We start from the raw sequence: 23,439 nt of genomic DNA on the forward strand, positions 1-23,439 counted from the left end.
TATGCTTGGATAAAGCAGAGATAAAGCTAACCTCAAGCGATGGAAATCTTATTTGGCGAAAGTTCTGGTCTGATGCCGACGAGTCAGAATCCCAACTGAATACTTGAGACAAAAAAAGGACTTTGTATTCTTTTGAAATCACAGGAGACTCCATGACAAAACCTAAGTGTAACTAAGAGATTCCAACTGTGCACTGGAAAGCATTTTCTTTTAAATAGCCATAGTTGATCAGTGACAGGATACTAAGTGGGGGAATAGTCATCTTGACACAACTACCTGGGTTTTGTATTCTTGCCCGAAATTTGGAAGTCTTGAGAGGATCCCAATCCTCTTTCAAGAATTATCCTTGAAGTTAATCCATCGATCTGAGATAGAAAACTAAAATGAAAGACGGTTTCAAGTGACTTACATAAAAGTTTTATAGCTTCTCTCGGAAAACTTCTTTGAACGAGATTAAAATTCCACATTAGAAGTTGAAATATAATGGATGTGCTCTCAGGTTTTAAAGTACAAATCCTAATCTCTCTGTGTATAAAACTATGTTACCTGATCAGCGAAAATAACAATCTATTTCATAACAATAGTAGAAAAACATGTCCGTCGTTCAACACAACACTTCAGAGGGGGAAAGACTACATCTTCATCACACAAATCCAATGACAAAGGATTTCTTAAATTCTATATCTACCAGTAATTAAAGAGATATAGATACGTTTATAAGGATATAGAAATTACTCCCTGAGGAATGAACCTGTACTTGCTATTTGGGACAGTCGACAAGAATGCACTGCCATTCTGGAAATACAGGAATCTTTTGACTTGTAAAGGATTTTGTACGTTATCTCCTTAAATGTTCCTAATGATGAGCCAACATTGACGATATATCCAACATTATTGCAGTCTTTCTTCCTATGAATAAATTGTCAAAGACCTACAAAGATTTCCTCATTATCAATTGTACTCCAGCACGAAATGTACTGCAAAGGTTTACTCAGAATTGTTATGACATTGGCAATTTGTGAGGTCAGATTAAAAACCAGAGAAAAAAACATTGTAACATCAATGTAAAAAAAAAACTCTGGAAAACTGTACTCACAAATTGCCAATGTCACACAATTCCTAAATTGTATTCAAAATTGTTACAGAATACTAATGCAATTACTTTAAATGTTAAACTGTTCACATTTCTGTGGAATGAATCTTCCTTGAAGATAATACATTCTACTGGAGTAAAAGACAGTACTAAAAGAGTAAAAAGTTTCAAGCACGTGATTCTTCAATGATGGGCTTTCTAAAAGTTTAGTAAGTCCTCTTAAAAAACTTCTATAAAGGAGACTAAAGCCCCAATATGGATGATAAATTAAACAAGAAGGAAGCACTTAGGTTTCGAGATAGCTGGAAACCATAGCACATCTACAGCACAAACATGTTTGTTGTCAAACACACTACTTCAGATGTGGGAAATATGTAGTTTAAAAATCCAAATATGAAGGACGTCTTAGATTCTACACATCCTTGCAATTATACATTAATAGAAGCCAGTCTGTACTAAAGAATCCTCTCCCTTCTGCTAAGGAAATGAGCAAGAATATTTTCATTCCAGGAAGACGTACGGAACCGAGAAAATCTGTCAGCCTGTAGAGGATTTCGGATTTTGTCAAACAGATCCTCCATTCATGATACTAGTAGCTATTCAACCAACACTGTTGTAACCTTACTCCATATGAACTAATCCTGAAAGACCATAAGTGTTTCTCTGCAGTACTCTGAATTGTCCTGATATTGACACTTTGTGATATCCGTACGTTCTTTGTTATTCATATGAACACACATTATAATCTTACAAAAACAAATCACTAGAAACAGACATTTTCAATTGGAACAGAATTTGCCACTTCTGCAGTATATGTACATTTTAAAACCCTACTAGAATTATTAACAAGCAGAACACCTTTCATAGGATCTTAGCAAAATTGAGCTACAAGATGAAAAAATGGATACAAAAATTAATGAATCTAATTGCTACAAAACCTTTTAGCTGAGTGGAACCAAAAAATCAGATTGTTTATTTCAGATATAATGGATTCATTCAAGGACAGGTGATTCCAAAAATCAAAACAGGAACATTATTAAATTCAAAATTTCAGAAAAACCTAAATGTATTCTGCTTATTAATAATGTTATAAAAATTACACATTTGGAAGTAATTTGTATTTTTCCTAACTATACAAACCTGAACTCTTTACTATGGGATATATGTATTAAGCGTAGCTGGAATCGAGCCATAAACTTGTACGCAAGGTGTCAATGACCCTCCGCTAGTTAGCAGGGGGGTAGAATAGCTCTCACACTCACCCAGTTTGTAGTTAGAAAAAATACAAATGACTTCGCTCTTTACTAAGAAGACTCCCTCTTAGGTGGGTGAAAGTCCGAACCTAAACTAGTTGGGAAACTTGACTTTGGGTTCGACTCTGAGATCGTTAGAGCGTGAGAGAGGTACCCTGACACCTCGTGAACTCTCAGTCTGATAAGCTGTACAGTTGACTGCCTGGGCAACCATGGTGAATGAGTGGAAAACAAGCACTGTGACTTGAACAGGTAAGGATAGTGTTAAACATGTTTTCATGCTTGAACCTAGACATTACCTGTCTCCCACTCGAAGGGAGATGGACATAACAAAGTATAGAACATATTCTAGACCATATAAGGGAGAGGCTTCTTACCTGCAGTCAGGGGTAAGACAGCTTGCAGAGTCCTCCAGATGCTGTGACCCAAGAGGGGAAGATGAAGAAAGAAAGGCCAGTTATTCTATCCACTCATCACAAACTATAACCAGGTAAAGATTGCCCTCCACCGACAGCTACTTGTCCTGTAAGGGAGCTGAGGTACCTTAAACCATTTCTTGAGCAGCCTCTATGGGATACATTCTGCAGATAGCGGGAGGTGAAGGTTGTTTGCCTTTGCCAGACACTCACTTGGAGTATCTGCGCCCCAGAGAAGTTTCTCTTAAACGCTAGGGACGTACTTATGCCCTTAACGTCATGAGCTCTGGGTCTAGGTTCTTGTTGATTAGAGTTGCCATTAAGTGTATAGACAATGGCCTGTGGAATCCATACAGAGTTCGTGTCCTTTGCGATTCTCCTCTTGATCCTGCCCATGCTGACAAACAGTCGTATGATATGCGGGCGTGCTCCAGATGTGCGCTTGAGGAAGCACTGAAGTGCTCTCACAGGACACAGTAACAACTGATCAGAATCATCGGTCACATCACAAAGACTTGAAATCCGGAAGGGCTCGAAACTAGACACCGATACAACTGGATTCCGAGCCTTAGCTACAAACTTAGGGACGACGCTGAGTGTTACCTGGCCCCAACACCTTGAATGGGCATCCTAGGAAAGACCATGCAATTCACTGACCCTTTTAGCAGAGGCAAGGGCAAGAAGGAAAACGGTCTTCAGGGTCGGGCCACGATGTGGAGGCAGCTGTGCACTCCTTCAAAACCTCCAAAAGCTGTTCCTTTGTGGGTGAACCTGGGAGTCCCAAGTAAGGCCACAAATGACGCAAAGCATTGAGAGAGCTAGATTCCGCACGGGTGGTAGGCGCTATGGCTTTGCTACGAGGTTTGTCCTGGAGTTAAATGGTCATCATTCTTGCTTGGCCATCCTCCAGAGAAAGTCGAACAAGCAGTCAGCAGGGAGAGTACAAGATGCCAGAGAAAGAAGTCGAGATTTCTTCAACCTCAAGGGAGAAGAATCCCCCTTTAGTGTACTTCGGCTGCTTACTGCCTACTGTACCGCTTCCACTGACAGGATGATCACTCCCGACACTCGCCACAGGGAGAAGCCTGAATGCAGGAGTGTCGTCTACATGCAGGGCAAAATCAGTGAGGATCCGTCTCCTTAACAGACATAAACATGCTGCAAGGGCAGCCCACTATTATCATTATTACTTGCTAAGCTACAACGCTAGTTGGAAAAGCAGGATGCTATAAGCCCAAGGGCTCCAACAGGGAAAATAGCCCAGTGAGGAAAGGAAAGAAGGAAAAACTACAAGAGAATTTTAAGAACCATAATATTAATATAAATCTTTCATATATAAACTATAAAAACTTGAAAACCACAAGAGGAAGAGAAACAAGATAGAATAGTGTGCTCGAGTGTACCCTCAAGCAAGAGATCTCTAACCCAAGAAAGTGAAAGACATTGGGACAGAGGCTATAGCACTACCCAAGACTAGAGAACAATAGTTTGATTTTGGAGTATCCTTCTCCTAAAGAGCTGCCAGGCAAACATAATCGCAGTCCTTAACACCAAACACACCTGCAAAGACAAAAGATTAAGTCTTACGGCCAGGTAAATAAAGGATTGATGTGAGCGAGACAATAAGTCTTTACTCTACGGAGCCAAAAACATAAGTGATATATATCAGTGGGTTTGTGTGTGAGCAGGGTGGCCGGTCTACCACCCCTAACTAGGGTCATTGATATCTCCTGTAAAAATCTATGGCTAGATTCCAGCTATACTGAAAACATATATCCCGTAGTGAAGAACGAAGGGTTTGTATTTGTGTGGGAATAAATACCTTGTAAGCCCTAAAAATTGCATAAAATTTCCATACACCTGAGGAACAGAATGCCAGGAAGTTTACTCAATATAAACTGTATAAATCATACGGTACTAGAGGTGTATCGTGTTGAATATACCTAGTGAAACTATGGATTTCTAATGAAGACTTAATATTATGCTAATCTAAATGTTATTATCACCATCATAAACATTATCATTAAAATTATCAAACTTAGATAAAGAGAAAAGTAAAGGTTGCAGGGAACAACACCACGAATAACTCGATGTTTACACTTTCTTAGTTGAACGATAATTTCATTGTTATGGCATTTTTCCTCAAATAGGCTACCTATTATGAACTTATGCCAATATGTAAGGTATATATGGTTTGGTTACATTTATTATCAGTTACTGTACCGAGGCCTATGATAGCCTACCGATAAACATGACCTGGAATTCAAGGTGTGATTTTCCTATCGGTTGTATAAGGCGACCCCCAATTTTAAGGGATGAATTTTATGAAATATATGGTAACTTAATTCATACATTATTTTCCATACACGGACAATAGCCACTGGGAAAACTCCCCATCTAGGAATATTGCCACTGGGAAAATTAAATTACTCAGATTCCAGACTTAAGTTTTTTTTTATACCTCTTGAAAACTGTTGATAGTTTTTCAAACCACTGATATTAATAAAATTGCTGATTATTTACAGACAATATAACTGACATTCCATCTTTTATTTATCTAGTGCTCTAGATTTTCTCATGTTAATAACTGATATGATAACTTTAAAAAATAAAAAATTTAGTATTTCTGCTAGCTTCAGCCCATAATGGTATTCATCATTAACAGTGAACATGAACACATGCTCGTTTATAAGCAACAGTTGATGCATCATATATATGGGACAGATAATGACAGTACAGTCATACACTAGATGTGTAGCCAACAAAAAGAAAAACTGGAAGGTGAGGCAACATACAAAAACATCAAATAATGACTTTGAACTTTCGAAACATATAAACGAGGAAAAAAGTCCCCTTTCATAGGTTAGCTACCCCCAAAATTGGGGAAAGTGCCTTGGTAGATAGAATAGTTTAATCAAGCAAGTCGTGTTCTGGCACCTCAATTTACTATGTTGTAGTGAATGTTGGAAGGTGGTCAGCATTCGGACACTAGGCAGTCCGCATGAGACACTAATATGTAGTGCTTTGTGGACTGTGGCCAGGTGTCGCACGCGGGTGAGACCAACAACTTGACTAGACTTCAGCACTACCTATGCCCCCTTTTTTTAAAAACTACAACCTTACTCAAACTAACCACCTAACCTTGCAGAATAGATATAAACTATCTAGCTAGACAGAGTACTGTACCACAAGTCACAGACCTCAGACAACCATAAAAACCAAAATCCAAACACAGGCATACAAAAGTTAAGGTTGAGGGGAGGTAGTAACTCCTTTTTGCCTAATACAGAAGCCGTAGCTACGTATGGGCCCAAGGTGTAACACCTTTCATAATCCACTCTTACCTCTCTGAGAGGCGAACACAGAGTTGCTTCTCCAGAACGTTGCGTCCATAATCTGTCTAACTGACATATTCTTACGATATGCCAGCGAAGTAGCGATAGCTCTCACCTCGTGAGCCCTTACTTTCAAAAGACCGAAGTTCTCCTTCTCACACAAGAGGTGAGCTTCTCTTATTGTTTCCCTCAGGAAGAATAATAAAGCATTCTTTCAAAGGGGCTTTTGCAGATCTTTCACTGAGCACCATAAGGAATTAGATGCACCTCTAACATTCTTAGCACGAGATAAATATGCTCTGTGGGCTCTAACTGGGCAGAGGAGCCTCTCCTGCTCTTGACCCACCACATTAGTGAGGTTAGGAACCTCAAAAGTCCTTGGCCAGGGTTTTGATGGATTTTCATTCTAGGCGAGGAAGTAAATCCTCAATGCACATACTGCTCTTTCTGGTTAAAGCCCACTTGTTTCTCAATAGCGTGAATTTCGCTGATCCTTTTTGCTGTGGCCAGAGCCATCAGGAAGAGGGTTTTCTTAGTAGCATCTCTAAGAGACGCTTGTGAGATGGGTTTGAACTTCTTGGTGCATAGGAACTTCAGAACCACATCCAGATTCCAAGCTGGGGGTCTTAACTGAGCCTGCTTAGTTGTCTCAAAAGACTTTTTGAGAGCTTGCAAGTCTTTATTCTGAGTTAAATCTATGCCTCTGTGCCTACAGACAGCTGAGAGCATACTCCTATATCCTTTGATCGTGGATACGGCTAGTTTAGCATCGTGTCTGAGGGACAACAAAAAATCAGCTATTTGGCTCACAGAGGTAGTGGTTGAGGAAACTGTGCTGCTTACACCAAGCCCTAAAGGTTTCCCACTTAGATTGGTAGACTCTTTGTGAAGAGACCCTCCTCGCTCTGGCGATAGCTCTTGCAGCTTGCGCAGAAAAACCTATCGCTCTGACAAGCTTCTCGATAGTCTGAAGGCAGTCAGTCGTAGAGCGAGGGGGTTTTGATGATACCTCTCAAAGTGGGGCTGTTTGAGAAGCTTTGGACTTGAAGGCTGCTTGGAAAGTCCACCAACATGTCCACCACTTCTGTGAACCATTCTCTTGTTGGCCAGAATGGAGCTACCGGGATCATTCTTCCTGATTCAAGGAGAGCGAATTTCCTGACGACCAGATTGATGATCTTGAACGGGGGGAACGCATAGGTGTCCATCCCCGTCCAGTCCATCAAGAAGGCGTCTACTGCTATTGCCTCCTCGTCCGGGACTAGGGAGCAGTAGTTGGGGATCCTTTTGTTTTGGTTGGAAGCGGAGAGGTCTATTAAAGGTCTCCCCCATAACTTCCACAGACTCTGACAGAACTGGTGGTTGAGGGTCCATTCCGTGGGAAGAACTTGCCCTTTCCTGCTGAGCATGTCTGCTCTTACATTCCTCTGTCCCTGCACGAATCTTGATAGAAGTCCTACATTGTTCTCCTTCAACCACAGAAGGAGCTCTTTTGCTGTTTCGAACAGAGACAGAGAGTGAGTTCCCCCTTGCTTTCTGATGTAAGTTAGAGCCGTGGTGTTGTCCGAATTGACCTCCACTATCCTCCCTGACACTGAGTCTTTGAAGGCCTTCAGTGCTAACAGAATGGCCATCAACTCTTTCCTGTTGATGTGCTATCCGGTTTGTTCCTTTTCCCAAGAGCCTGAGACCTCCTTGCTTCCTAGTGTTGCTCCCCATCCAGACTCCGAAGCGTCTGAGAACAACACTAGGTCTGGGTTCTTCCTGCACAGGGAGATTCCTTCTCCTAACAAAGCTGGATCCAACCACCAAATCAGATGACTCTTGATTTCTGCTGGAATGAGGAAGGAAAAGGAGTCCTCCTGAATATTCCTGTTCCACACCCTTGATAGGAAGTGTTGACGAGGTCTGAGGTGCAGTCTTCCCAAAGAGACAAATTGTTCGAGCGAGGAGAGGGTTCCCAGCAAACTCATCCAATCCCTCACTGAGCACTTCCGTCTCTCCAAGAATTCCTGAACCTTCTCGAGGCACCTGGTCTGCCTCTCCTGGGAGGGAGAAGCCCGAAAACGAACTGAGTCCAGAACTATCCCCAAATAAACAATAGTCTGACTCGGTTCGGTCTGAGATTTCTTCTTTTTAATGACGAGACCCAGTTCTTGAGCCATCATGATAGTCTTGTGTAGGTCCTCCAGACATTTCTCTTTCGACCGGGATCTTATCAACCAGTCGTCCAGATACAGTATAGAGATACTCTTATCCCCTCTTGATGAAGCCATCCTGCCATGTTCGCCATTACTCTGGTGAAGACTTGAGGAGCAGTGCTGAGGCCGAAGCAAAGGGCCTTGAACTGGAAATACTTGCCCTGGATCATGAATCTCAGGTACTTCCTTGAAGTCGGATGGATGGGGATGTGAAAATAAGCGTCCTGTAAATCCAGAGACACCATCCAGTCCCTTGGACGTACTGCTTCCAGCACCGACTGAGTCGTCTCCATGGTAAATTTTGTCTTTTCCACAAAGACGTTCAGAGAGCCGACATCCAGAACGGGTCTCCATCCACCCGAACTCTCGGGTAGAAGAAACAGGCTATTGTAGAAACATGGGGAGGATAGTTCCAGAACTGGTTCTATTGCTCCCTTCTCCAACATCTGGTCCACCAGGTCTAGTAGGGCCCTTTGTTTCACAGCATCCGAGTACTGAGCCACTAAGGCTAGAAGAGTATTTGAAAGCGGAGGCTTCTTCAAGAGGGGGATCTTGTATACCTCCTTGATGACCGAGAGGGACCAGGAGTCCGGCCCTCTTTTCTTCCAAGCCTGCCAAAAGAGTGACAGTCTTGCTCCTACCGCTGTCTGGAGGACTTGAACTTCACTTCTTGGAGCGGGATCTGAACGAACCTCTATTCGTTCTACCGCCCGTCTCCTGCCTCCTTCCCCTGAAGTCTGTTCTCGAAGGAGCTCTACCTCGAAAGGGCTGCTGAAATTTCCTCTCCTCTCTTTTCAGAGACAAAGGAATCGCTGGTAAAGGCTTTCTTGCAGAGCGTGACAGGTGGTCTTGTGTGGCCTTTTGCGCAAGCGAAAGGGTAATGTCCGTGACAAGGGACTCAGGAAAAAGATGCTCCGAGAGAGGGGCATAAAGGAGCTCAGCCTTCTGCGCGCCCATCACTGCTCTGGAAGCGAAAGAACATAACAGGGCCCTCTTCTTCAAAACTCCAGCCAAAAATAGGGAAGCCAACTCATTTGACCCGTCCCCAAGAGCCTTGTCCATGCATGCCATAATACTAGTAAGGTCTTCTGTTTCCTCCAGTCGTTCGGTTTTCCTGGCCAGCATACCTAGAGACCAGTCCAAAAAACTGAAGACTTCGAAGGCTCGGAAAATCCCCTTGACGAAGTGGTCAAGCTCAGACACGGACCGCATTACTTTGCCGAGTTAAGGGCATGCCTCCTAGCAGAGTCAACAATACCAGAGAAGTACCCCTGGGAGGAGGCAGGCACTCCCAGGGTCAGAAGTTCTCCAGTCTCGTACCACATGCCCGCCTTAGATGCAAATCGAGCAGTCATCAACTCTAGCGAGAGCCTTCCTAGCAGAGATGGACAGCTTCATTTTGATGAAAGCCAACTGCTTTTTGGCCTTCTTCCTGCTAAATTGCGATTGAGGAGAACGAGGGGCAGCAGGTTGAAACTCCTCCCCACAAAGCTCAAGGAGGGAGCGAGAGAGAACCTTATAATCCCCAGCCGCATTAGCGGGTTTATCTTCATACTCTGAAACATCATCAAAATCTTGTCCTACTTCAACTTCAGCGTCTCTTTGGGCTGAAGGTTCACCTGCATCCAAGAGAAGAAAATCGTAGGATGCGTCCTGTTGGCGAAGGCTGGATGCGTCCTAACACCGAGAAACGCGTGCGTCCTAGCGCCGAGCACTAGAAGTGTCCTCGAGGCGGTAGGAGGATGCGTCCTGGCGCCAAGAGCTGGAAGCATCCTTGCGCCGAGAGCTGCGTTCGTCCTGGCGTCGTGAAGCGGAAGCGTCCTGGAGAGGCAGGCTGGAATCGTCCCGGTGTCGCGAGCGAGAGACGGAAGCGTCCTGATGTCGAGAATCACAAGCGTTTTGGAGGCGTGCCGATGAAAAAGAAGCTCGGTACCGCGCCTTAGACGAATCTCGCCGCAGTTCCCTGGGAGAGGAACTCCGTTCCCTCTTAGAGGCCAATTTCTTAATAGGTAAAGAGGCGTCCTTACGTCTGTCCGCTTGGGGGGAAGGGCGGCTAAAAGGTTGCCCCAGAGAAAACAGCTGCTTCTGCATAACAGTCATAAAAGACTTCGCGACTGCTGCTGGATCCTGCGGTTCCAAAGGCGATGGCTGCCGAGTAGCGCTTGTTGTAGGAGAAGGGTATCTCGACGGTCTCTCTTCACTTCCATCTCTAGGCTTTGGCCTTTTCACTGGAACAGCATCCAAGTCATCCTCAGAAGGAAAAGGTTCGGGGCTACTTGATAAGGGAGAGCGAGAACGGGTCTGGTCAGTAAGGTTCCACCTCCTCTTGGTCGGTCTCGAAGCCTCATACTGCCATTTGTGTCTGGGAGAGGGGCTCGGGGGGGACCCCATCACTACCGACACGCCTTTTCCATGGCGGCCAAGAGCAGCCTGGGAAGATGCAACAGGATTGTCTGAGGCGACGGCTGACCGATGATATGTACCTCTCACTCCCTTACGGCTGTCTACATACCTTCTCCCTTGGTCCTCCACTGCACTTTCACTAGCACTAATCACACTCTCACTCTTACCTTTCAAGGCTGAAAGTTGGTCTTTAATAGCCTTCAACTCAGGCGCCATCCTGGCGTACCAAGGGTCATCCGTCGATACCTTTCCTGTAGAAGGGGCAGGAGCTACTACCTCAGGAAAAGGTTCAGCTTCTACAGAGGAATTAATTAATGGATCAATAGAAATATCTAAACTGACTTCACCAGCAGATTTAGATTTAGATCTCGAAGCCCTCCTGGCTTTATCTAACTCTTAACTTGCACACATAGCGCTTCATATCTAGCCATTCTTTCTCGCTTAAAACCTCACATTCCCATTCCTTGCACCTTTTATCAAGCGCACAATCAAAACCCCTGCAACCCAAACAAACAGTGTGAGGGTCTACCGAAACTTTCGGTAACCTCACCTTGCATTCCTCATTTACACAAACACGAAAATGAAGTTTATCAGTCATATTAAACAAACAAGTAGTAACAGAATAAATACAAAAGCGATTGCCAAAACCCCAAGTCAATGTACTTCACCAAAAAATAAGTCCGGTACAGCGACACAGGGAAAGCGAACGAGAAACTCCAATGGCGGACCAACGATATTGTCAGTCCAACCGGCAGAGATGATCTGAGGAACAGAAAATGGGAATGATTCCAAGTACCACCCTGTAAGGGTTGTTAACCACCTAACCGCACAACCACCACACGGCGGTTGCCGCGAGTTTTTGAAAAATTCTGCCGGACGTCAGAGACTATAGCTATATATATATATATATATATAACTGCCAGGTAAGTTCTATTCATAAAACTTATGATTATTGTAGAAATCGAGAATATAAAGTCTAATTTTGAGAAGACTTATTTTAACGGAATAAGGCTGTTTTCCCTGATGTGTCCCTTAAAGGGTGTTTCTTCCATTTTTCACAATTGCTCTATAGGAAAATGGTTCACCTTCATTTCAAACAAGAATACCACAACAAATTTTCCTTGAAAATGAGATATTTTACTGCCCTTGCCTTTGTGCCAAGCCAAGATGTTATTGAGGTTTTTGAAGAACTTTCAGATAATGCGAGATCACAGGAATTTCTCGCTTATTCTGAAACAACGTACACAGGAATTGAGAGAGGAACGTAGAATAAAAGACAGAGAGCTACAGCTATGTTTCCAATCTGTAAGTTCTTTACCACGGACAAATAACAATATGGAGGCCTTTCATAATGTGCCTAATAATTCAGTAAGTAACACCGATGCCTTAGATGACCGCGGAGGTAGCAGCAGTAGGGGATTCAGCATTATGAAGCTTCATCTGTGGTGGATAATGTGGGAGGGTGGGCTGTGACACCCTAGCAGTACCAGCTGAACTCGGTTGAGTCCCTTGTTAGGCTGGGAGGAACGTAGAGAGTAGAGGTCCCCTTTTTGTTTTTGTTTCTTTGTTGATGTCAGCTACCCCCCAAAATTGGGGGAAGGGCCTTGGTATATGTATGTATGTAACACCCACCACAATATCTGGAGACTAATTGACATATGAGGAACACCTATAGTTGATTCTTTTTAGTGAGGCAGATTTGCACCAACTCGCAGGGGTGCCCTTTTAGCTCGGTAACGTTTCCTAATCGCTAATTGGTTGGACAAGATAAGATTCCTGATCGCTAATTGGTTGGACAAGATAATTCTAACCTATCAGATGCAGGAAACTTTTCCGAGCTAAAAGAGCACCGCTGCGAGTCGTTGCAAATGCGCCTCATTAAACAAAATTGATTATAGCAACGGTTAAGAGAATTTATTTTGAACGAGGGGATTCCCGTCGCGGTAAGAAAAAGTACCAAGATATAAATGCCAGAATAGAGAACATAGTCCAAAACTACAGTACTGTATTTATGTTCCATTTCTTAATACAGTAACATGCATATCTTGTAGTAAACAAGTTCTGTTCCCTTCGTTCTCTCCTGTGCTCTATATGATGTAATTTTTAAAATGTTTATCGTGTAATAACTAGTACTTTTATTTTGTTTGGTTTCTCCTATAAAATGATATTTCAATTATAAAATAAATTTTTGAATATACTTACCCGGTGAATATATAATAGCTGAGCCTCCGGCGGCTCGACAGAAAAAACACAAAAACTCGCGAGCGATCGCTATGAAGATTGCGGGTGTGCCCACTAGCGCCAACTATCGGCCAGATACCGCATATACATGTAAACAGACCCAATTCTTCTCATCCTGCTGGGTCTCTATCGGGGAGGAAGGGGGGGCCTTTAATTTATATATTCACCGGGTAAGTATATTCAAAAATTTATTTTATAATTAAAATATCATTTTTAAATATTTAACTTAGCCGGTGAATATATAATAGCTGATTCACACCCATGGTGGTGGGTAGAGACCAGAGTTAATAAAGTTTACAGCGTATATGCTTAGAGTTTTTGACAGTTATATCATAACAAAACCCAAATATATATAGGTACCTGGTAAGGAAGTTGACTTAGACGATTACTCTGCCTTGTTAGTCTGTCTTCCTCACGAAGCCCAGCGATCCTCTTAGGATGCTGAAAGACTCCCAGGAGCTGAAGTATCAAGGGCTGCAACCCATACAACAGGACCTCATCAAACCCCTAATCTGGGCGCTCTCAAGAAATGACATTTGACCACCCGCCAAATAAAAAAAGGATGCGAAAGGCTTCTTAGCCTTCCGTACAACCCAATTAAAAAAAACATTTCAAGAGCAGATTAAAAGGATATTGGAATTAAGGGAATGTAGTGGTAGAACCCTTACCCACTACTGCACTCGCTGTAACGAATGGACCCAGTGTGTAGCAGTCCTCGTAAAGAGTCTGGACATCTTTTAAGTAAAATGACGCGAATACCGACTTGCTTCTCCAAACGGTCGCGTCCATAATACTTTGCAGAGATCTATTTTGCTTAAAGGCCACGGAAGTTGCCATAGCTCTTACTTCGTGCGTCTTAACCTTAAGCAAGCATCGGTCTTTTTCATTCAAGTGAGAATGAGCCTCTCGTATTAAAAATCTGATAAAATATGACAAAGCATTCTTTGACATAGGCAATGATGGTTTCTTAACTGAGCACCATAATGCCTCAGATCCACCTCGTAAGGACTTAGTACGAGCTAAGTAGAACTTAAGAGCTCTAACTGGACACAGCACTCTTTCAAGTTCGTTGCCTACGATCTCTGACAGGCAAGGTATATCAAAAGACTTAGGCCAAGGATGAGAAGGCAGTTCATTTTTGGCCAGGAAACCAAGTTGAAGTGAACATGTGGCTTTTTCTGTAGAAAAGCCGATGTTCTTACTGAAGGCATGAATTTCACTGACCCTTTAAGCCGAAGCCAAGCACACTAGGAAAAGCGTCTTGAGGGTGAGATCCTTCAGGGAGGCTGAATGTAATGGCTCAAACCTGTCTGACATGAGGAACCTTAGGACCACGTCTAAGTTCCATCCAGGAGTTGCCAAACGACGTTCCTTAGAGGTCTCGAAAGACTTAAGGAGATCTTGGAGATCTTTATTGTTGGAAAGATCTAAGCCTCTATGACGAAAGACCGAAGCCAACATGCTCCTGTAGCCCTTAATCGTGGGAGCTGAGAGGGAGCGAACATTTCTCAGATGTAAAAGAAAATCTCCGATTTGGGCTACAGAGGTACTGGAAGAGGACACAGATGCTGGCTTGCACCAGTCTCGAAAGACTTCCCACTTCGACTGGTATACTCTGATGGTAGAAGCTCTCCTAGCTCTCGCAATCGCACTGGCTGCCTCCTTCGAAAAGCCTCGAGCTCTTGAGAGTCTCTCGATAGTCTGAAGGCAGTCAGTCGAAGCGCGGGGAGGCTTTGATGAACATTCTTTACGTGGGCTGACGTAAGAGATCTACCCTTAGAGGAAGACTTCTTGGAATGTCTACCAGCCATTGAAGTACCTCGGTGAACCACTCTCTCGCGGGCCAGAGGGTAGCAACCAACGTCAACCTTGTCCCTTCGTGAGAGGCGAACTTCTGCAGTACCTTGTTTACTATCTTGAATGGTGGGAATGCATATAAGTCCAGATGAGACCAATCCAGTAGAAACGCGTCTATGTGGATTGCTTCTGGATCTAGGACTGGTGAGCAATAGATTGGTAACCTTTTGGTCAACGAGGTGGCAAAGAGGTCTATGGTGGGTTGACCCCAAGTAGCCCAAAGACTCTTGCCCACGTCCTTGTGGAGGGTCCATTCCGTGGGTATCACCTGACCCCTCCGACTGCGACAGTCTGCCAAGACGTTCAAGTCCCCCTGGATGAATCTCGTCAACAGGGAGATGCCTCGATTTCTTGACCATATGAGAAGGTCCCTTGCGATCTCGTACAGCGTGAGGGAGTGTGTGCCTCCTTGCTTGGAGATGTACGCCAAAGCTGTGGTGTTGTCTGAGTTGACCTCTACCACTTTGTTTCGAAGAAAGCTTTCGAATTTCATCAAGGCCAAGTGGACTGCTAATAGCTCCTTGCCGTTGATGTGCATGCTCTTCTGACTTGAGGTCCACAGACCCGAGCATTCCCGACCGTCAAGGGTCGCACCCCAACCCAAATCCGACGCGTCTGAGAACAACACGTGGTTTGGGTTCTTGACTGCTAGGGATAGTCCCTCTCTCAGACTGATATTGCTGTCCCACCATTTCAGGCATGCCTTTACTGGTTCGGAGACTGGGAATGATACCGTCTCAAACGTCTTGTCCTTGTTCCAGTGAGAGGCTAGATGGAACTGGAGAGGCCGAAGGTGTAGTCTCCCTAGCGAGACAAACTGCTCCAAGGATGAGAGAGTCCCTACGAGACTGTTCCAACTCCTGACTGAACAAACGTTCTCTTTTCAGCATTAGTTGGACTTTGAGCAGGGCTTGTTCTATTCGGGTGGCAGACGGAAAAGCCCGAAAAACTGGACTGCGAATCTCCATCCCCAAATATAGAATAATCTGGGATGGGATCAGTTGGGACTTTTCTAGATTGACCAAAAGTCCCAACTCCCTGGCCAGACTCAACGTCCAATGTAGATCCTGCAGACAGCGAAGACTGGACGATGCTCTGAAAAGCCAGTCGTCCAAGTACAGGGAGGCTCGGATTCCCGATAGATGGAGGAATTTTGCCACATTCCTCATGAGCCTCGTAAACACGAGAGGAGCAGGACTGAGGCCAAAGCACAGGGCTCGAAACTGGTACCCCACATTCCTGTAAATAAACCTCAGAAACGGTTGGGAATCCGGGTGTATAGGAATGTGGAAGTATGCATCCTGAAGGTCGAGAGAGACCATCCAGTCGCCTTCCATTAATGCTGTCAAGACAGCCTGGAAGACTTCATCGTGAAGTTTGTCTTGACAATGAACACATTGAGCGCACTTGCTTCTTACGTACTCCTGCAGTGAACGTGGCTGCCAGATCATTGGAGCCATCCCTGATAGACTTGTTCCTGCAGAGAACGTGGCTGTCAGATTATTGGAGCCATCCCTGATAGCCTTGTTTATGCATGACATAATTGTACAGCAAAACTTCAAACGCTCGAAAAAAACTCCTAACAGGAGATGGTCTAGCTCTGAAGCCGATCATAAAATCTTGGAGCGTCTCATGGCCAGGCGCCAGGGAGAGTCTATGAGGTTTGAGAAGTCTATCTGGGCAGAGGCAGGAACTCCCAAGCCGAGAACTTCTCCTGTGTCATACCAGACTCTCGCTCTATAAGCCAGCTTAAAAGGAGGGAAAGCAAAGGCTGTCTCCCCCAAACTCCTCCTGGTGATTAACCAGTCGCCTAGCAAACGTAAAGCTCTCTTAGAAGAGCGAGAGAGCACTAGCTTAGAAAACAACGGCTTCGAAGTAGCTAGGCCTAGTGTAAACTCTGACGTTTAGGCGAACGAGGAGCAGCAGTTACAAAAAGATCCGGACAAAGATCCTTAAAAATCAGCATGATTTATTTAAAGTCCATAGAGGGCTGAGCAGCTTTAGGCTCCTCTCCGTCTGACAGAGTCCTCAAGGGAATATCAGTAGGAGGGGGATCAGCAACTTCCTCATCTGAAGGAACCTTGTCCGACAATTGCCGAGTCTCAAGCAAGGGAGAGACCTGCCGTGGTGGCAATGCTTGACAAGCAGAGTCCACACGCAAAGGAGCAACAGTAGCAGTCAAGGACGCTATGTCATGTAACTGCTTAAAGGACTGACCAGCAACAACAACAGTTGCGGGAGGACGCTCGACGTCAACTCGAGACTGCCTTGACTGCCTAGACTGAGCAGTCAAAACAACTCTTGACTGCGGTGCTTGACGCTCAACGTCAAAACAAGTCAACTATGCTGGTTGGCGAACGTCCTGAACGTCAATAAGAGCAAGCGGCAGCGGCTGAACGTCCACAAGCGGCTGAGAGTCAACACGGGACTGCATCGAGTGAGGCTCTACAAAACATGATTGACGTGACTTTGTAACGTCAATGTCCGGCTGACGGCCAGGATCTCGATCAGCTAAGCGGCGAGGATCATCGTGAACCTGCTCAGCAGAATAGTCCTCCATAAGAGAGGCAAGCTTATTCTGCATGTATTGCAGTACAACCCATTTAGGATCAACGGGAATGGGTGCGGTAAGAGACGAGGGTAACGTCTGTGACTGCAACACCTTGCCTACAATAAGACTCTCGGAGCCTGTGTTACGCTTTTGTTTAGGCGGCGAGCAGTCTTCCGATGACTGCATAGGGTCAGAGCTGTCCCAATGGCTACAACCAGGACGCTGGACCTGTCCTGAAGGGACTGACTTTCGCTTTAAGGGCCTCGAAACCTTGCTCCACGGTTTCTTACGCGAAAAGCCTTCGGATGACGAGGAGAAAATCGTCTCGCTCGTCTTATGGTAGGGGCGGTCTTGATGAGACACGCCTGAAACCATAGAGGGAACGTCTGTTCGCTGATCAAGGCCTCTCGAACCCATAAGTCGTACGACATTACTTCTCCCTGGGGCTTGGGAGCTTGCAAGAGGTCTCGGACTAGGCGAACGACAGGCACGAACAGACGAACCCTCGGTCGCAACACTGATAACACTTTGCGCAATTATCACTTTATCACTACGATTTTCTGTTTTGCACTTACTTCACTGAAATCGAATTTTTCAATAATTCACATTAGGCATGAATAAAACTGATTTCTACCTGAAGCACATCAAAAGGTTATAATTGCGAAATAAGTCGTATAATGTAAGCACACTAATACAAGCAAAAAACAGTAAACATATATATCGAATATATAAAGATAAAAAGATCAGTGACTGGGGAGGAGACTAAACACTAGTTCATTCAAAACTACGTTTTCAATCTCTCACCGTACAGTGCCTTGGGACGAGAATAAAAACTAAAAAACGTTTTATCCTTTCTCCCCATACAGAGACTTGGGACGAGAGTAAAAAACTGACTCGAGAACAACGTTACTCGCTTGGGACGAGAATAAAGATCGGAACGTTCTCTCTTCCTCTCTCTCTCTCCTCTCTCTCTCTCTCTCTTGATTTCACACCGAAGAGAAAAGCCCACTCACCTTTCGTCAATAAACAGGTTATTTGACCAAAGGAAAAAACTGAAAGGACTAAGAAATTGAAAATTAACAAGTTCCTTTAAATTAGTATTTAAAACATTTCAGTTTGAAAGAAGAATGAACAAAACGTCAGAATCGATTTACTCTTTCTGCAAAGTGAAACCGTGATTCTCTCTCTCTCTATCGTAACGATAGAGCGCAAACTGCGTAGCATAAATAAACCAAACGTTAGTTCATCTTTGAAACAGTACGAAGACTATTCAAAGAAAATCTTTCATAAAATATCTACTAAAAAAATATTCATTTAATAAGTTTTAAATCATTTGCTCTGTAAAAGTTATTTACGATTGAAAGGGCTCAACGTTGTTTAACTTCGGTTTCCAAGTTAGGACCGCCTACTCTCGGATTAGGGGAGGAATAGGTAAGGTCGCATATAAACAAATCATTAAAATTTATCTTGATGTTTATTATAAATGGAAAGCTAATCGAAGAGGCCTAATAAAGGCGATTGAGATATAAAATATATAGAGGAAAATCTATAATTAACAACAACAATTTATAACGTGATAAGATAATTGCTAAAAGCCTAAAACACACTTCCGTACTAAGGGAAGGGTCGGCCATTTTTAAAAGTCAAAGAAAGTCCAAAAAACAATCCAAAGTCATCAACAATTAAATCTATCCAAAAAAGAGTTCAAGATTTAAGTTGAAGATAAAACACCTGCACTGCGAAAGCTCAAACCAAAAGGAAGTACTTCACCAAGACTGTTGAAAAACTCCAGGTTAACAGCGAGTAATGGTACGTCTTGTCGATCAGACCGACAGAGAAGAATTGGGTCTGTTTACATGTATATGCGGTATCTGGCCGATAGTTGGCGCTAGTGGGCACACCCGCAACCTTCATAGCGATCGCTCGCGAGTTTTTGTGTTTTTTCTGTCGAGCCGCCGGAGGCTCAGCTATTATATATTCACCGGCTAAGTTAAATATTTAAAATTTGCTTTAAAAACTAAATACGGATGGCAATGTTCCCAGTAGCAATATTTTTAGGTAGGTAATTTTCCTAGCGGCCTTACTCCTAGTGCCATTCTTTGCTGTTTTTCAGGAGATAATACATTGCTTTACCTTTTTGAAATAACTATGATATATATACAAGTACTGTACTGTACAGGGTATAACAAAAAAAAAAAAAGTTTACTCTCCCTTGGACACCTGTTCCTCTTCAATACCATTTAAATAATACCTAACGTTTCTCATCCAGAGAATGAAATATAAACCCTTACGACCTCTCATGTATTACATGTATTACGTGACTCTTTTCAACTTGTTTTCTTTTATCATTTCGATCATACGACACATGCAACATCACCCATCGAGTGGGTTTTCTTTCCAGGGCAGAACATCCAATTTCTTGATGGTGGGAATCTCCTTGCCCAGTATAAATCAAGGGGTGGTTGCCCAGTGCTCCGTTTTCTTGACCTGTTACCTAGATTTTTGGGTATTCCACCGTTGTATACCAGGTCCAGCATCTGCAAAAGAAAATATGATTTCAAAGTCTTTTTCTATTAACTGTTTTAAAGTGATCAAAATAATATAATTTCATAGAATTCCTAAATAATACTGTACTCCTTGAATTTTTATAATATACTTTAGTAGTTTAAGGCATGAAGACTAGTGAGGTTTATGACAGTGAAAAATATCGCACACAAATAGCCCCCCTTTTCAAAGCGCTTATAAAAACTATGCGTTAATAAATTACTCAGTAATGTGAAAAACAGAATTAAAGACTGAAATAATAAGATGGGATATGTAACCTGCTTAACTGTTACTGTTCACTTGTTTTTTATAGTCATGGGCTAAAACACTTCTTATTATAATTTGATTATAATTCCTAATACATAATTCTAATCACCACAAACCAAATACTTTCCCTCAGCCTAATTTTGGGTAGCATAAATCTCCAGACAATAGAACTGCACAGAAGTTCAGTTTTTTATAATCTAAGTATGTATTTGGTTCCTTGAGCACTGCTAGTGTGAAACTGATCCTTCTTCGTCATTAGAAATGAAACGGCAAATGATATTAACCAAATCTATTACTGTACAGCACTACTATAATACAACAGAGATATGCAAAGTTGTTGTTTTTGTTATTACTGTATTATCCTTATGAATAGCTAAGCTACAACCGTAATTTGAAAAGTAGGATGTTATAAGTCCAAGGTCTCCAACAGGGAAAATTAGCCTAGTGAGGAAAGGAAATAACGAAATAAAAAACTATATGAAAATTAACAATTAAAGAATATAAAATATCATAAGATCAGTAACATTGTTAAAATAAATATTGTATGTTATATATAACGTATGAAAAGACTCATGTTAGCCTGTTCGGTATAAAAACATTTGCTGCATTTTTTAGCCTCTAAAGTTACACCGATTCAACTGCCCGATTAGGAAGATCATTCCCATGGCTTTTTTGGAGAGGCAGGAGGCCTATCATCTTTGGAAAGGTAACATCAGATTTTACTTGGAATAACTATACTCAGCCTAGAGCTTTTGCTCAACGAGTTTATGATTCAACTGAAAAGGAATACAATTTAACCATAAAAGAAAACCTTTCTGGTACAACCCAGGCATATAAGTGCTGGGCTACCCTTAAATGTACATTCTTTAGTGAAGATGCAACAGTTCCTCCTTTACTTAAACCAGATGGCTCCCTCACTCAAAGTCCAAAGGAAAAGGCATCCCTTTGGCTGATGTATCTGACAGTAAGCCGAGTAATGAGAAACATGATATTCCTCATTCCTGTTTTCCCCGAGGCTAAACTAACTAGTTTAGCTTTTTGATGTGAAATTAAAGCTATTGATTGACCTTGATGCTTATGGAGGTGTTGACCCAAATGGTATTTTTTTGTTTTTCATAAAGACTGCAGATTTCATAGCTTCAAAGTCATCTGTTATTTTGTGGAAGTTAGCATTTGGCCGCTGGTTGCATGATGAGCACAGGCTATGCGATTATTTCATAAAGGCAGAAAGAAATTTTGCTCTGGGATATCTTTCTTAAGCATCTGGATTTAAAAAGTCTATGTTGCTTCAGTCTGAAGTTTTGAGTCCTCTTCATGTAGCATCGCAGTACAGTACTTTCAAAGGACAGAGAAGCAAGTCATCCTGATCTTGCCTGTTTGCTCCCTTAAGGGAAGAGACAGAGAAGGACTCGGCACTTGAAGTCATGAATGCCTGGGTTCTGGGTCATAGCTACAAAATTTGGGACAAAGGTAACCGTAACCTTTAATTATTCGGTGTGACTTGTAACACATCAAAAGACATGCAGTTTGCCTACAACACTCACCAAGGCCAAAGCTAGATGCAAGGCAGTAAGCACGTCTCAAGGGTTCATACGGGATTAGCTTGAGAGACCTGAAAACACGAGTGACCCCACACTGGCGGTTTGAGTTCCCTGGGAGGACAAGATTGTTTGAAGCACCTCATGAGCATAGACGGCTCAAAGATTGATTGACGAATTAATTGAGTGTTTTCTGGCATCCTGACATCTAAGGTCATTGATGCTGATATAATGTTATAAATAAAGAATAAAAGGAAATTAAATTTAAAACAATAAAAGTAAAGATTTCTTATATTTTCATCAATTAATTATATATAGTTTACTTATTTTCTTTCCTTTCCTCACTTGGTTACTTACCCTGATTGAGCCCTTAGGCTTGTAGCATTCTGCTTTTCTAACGAGGGTCATAGCTTGGCAAGTGATAGTAATAATAATACTACACTACAACTGAAATCGATGTGAATGCTCCGAGGACTGCCACTGATATCTTAGCCGTATTTAAGAATAAATACTCTAAAAGGTGATTCTTTACTTAACATAGCTTTATATTACTTAATGGCATGAACATCATGAACAGAGCAAATCCAACCACTAATTAACCCTTTAACCCCCAAAGGACGTACTGGTACGTTTCACAAAAGCCATCCCTTTACCCCCATGGACGTACCGGTACGTCCTTGCAAAAAAATGATATAAAAATTTGTTTTTCATATTTTTTAATAATTTTTTGAGAAAATTCAGGCATTTTCCAAGAGAATGAGACCAACCTGACCTCTCTATGACAAAAATTAAGGCTGTTAGAGCAATTTAAAGAAAATATACTGCAAAATGTGCTGGGGAAAAAAATAACCCCCTGGGGGTTAAGGGTTGGAAATTTCCAAATACCCCGGGGGTAAAAGGGTTAACTGTTTGATAAACTAATGCAACTACACCTGTAACATTCTAAATACAGTTGGCCCTCAGTTTAACGGATATGCTGGCCGGGATCTAACACGTTTGTAAAAGCAGGACGTGATTTAAACATTTCCTACATAAGCTAACCTACACTGACCTTCAAAATACCGAAAAACACAATCATTACCAATCACTTTCGAGAAACTCAAGAGCCTATATATCCTTAACATAAAGAATTATGATTATAATTTTCATAGGTATTCAAATACTTCTTACCTTTATTAGAGAGATGTTGTGGTATCTTGACATTCGTTCAACGTTGCGACTGAACAACATCTATGGCGAGACTACATGCCGTGCATCCAGCTGATTTCTCAATGCCATTATCTTCTATGGTAACTATGGCATCCGTATGATTACCATCTGCCCCTTTGTCCTCTCCTTTTACATCTTGATTTTAAAGCGATGGCCTTTGAACTTTTGCCGTACTTATCCTGCAACACTTTCATCTTCATAGAGACCTGAAATACGACGGAAAATAGTTTAATATCAGAACTACTCATATCGTTGAGGACTTATCACTAAACGTATCTTGCATGCATAGTAAGCATTGCTCTGAGGCAAATATCCAAAGCTTATCAAAGATTAGTACAGTATTCTGTGAGCAATAATGCACTATGGCTACAATCCAAGTCTTTTACTCAATATTGAATTAATATTAATTAATCATTGTTGCCTTTCTAACCTCGGGTACAAAATACTTGAAAATCAATATCAAAATTTTCAAAGCAAGTTGTATTATTCCTAACTATACAAACTTGGGTCCTTTGATAGGAGCATGAACTT

At 42.5% G+C, this 23,439-nt stretch overlaps 1 protein-coding gene across 3 annotated transcripts in view; it reads right to left on the reverse strand.

The window, feature by feature from the left end:
• Nucleotides 1-8,219: 8,219 nt before the first annotated feature.
• The window catches only part of LOC137619697 (tRNA (uracil-5-)-methyltransferase homolog A-like), a 70,839-nt gene continuing 55,619 nt past the window's right edge, over nt 8,220-23,439 (reverse strand). For all 3 annotated transcript variants that reach the window (XM_068349974.1, XM_068349973.1, XM_068349975.1), the window contains 2 exons: nt 22,870-23,114; nt 8,220-19,887 (listed from right to left, as the gene is read on the reverse strand). In XM_068349974.1, the coding sequence (XP_068206075.1) occupies nt 10,000-10,917 (918 nt within the window). In that variant the 5' untranslated portion in view covers nt 10,918-19,887; nt 22,870-23,114 and the 3' untranslated portion in view covers nt 8,220-9,999. The remainder of the gene's footprint in view (nt 19,888-22,869; nt 23,115-23,439) is intronic.

Source organism: Palaemon carinicauda, chromosome 26, assembly GCF_036898095.1.
Source record: "Palaemon carinicauda isolate YSFRI2023 chromosome 26, ASM3689809v2, whole genome shotgun sequence".
NCBI classification, from domain to species: domain Eukaryota; kingdom Metazoa; phylum Arthropoda; class Malacostraca; order Decapoda; family Palaemonidae; genus Palaemon; species Palaemon carinicauda.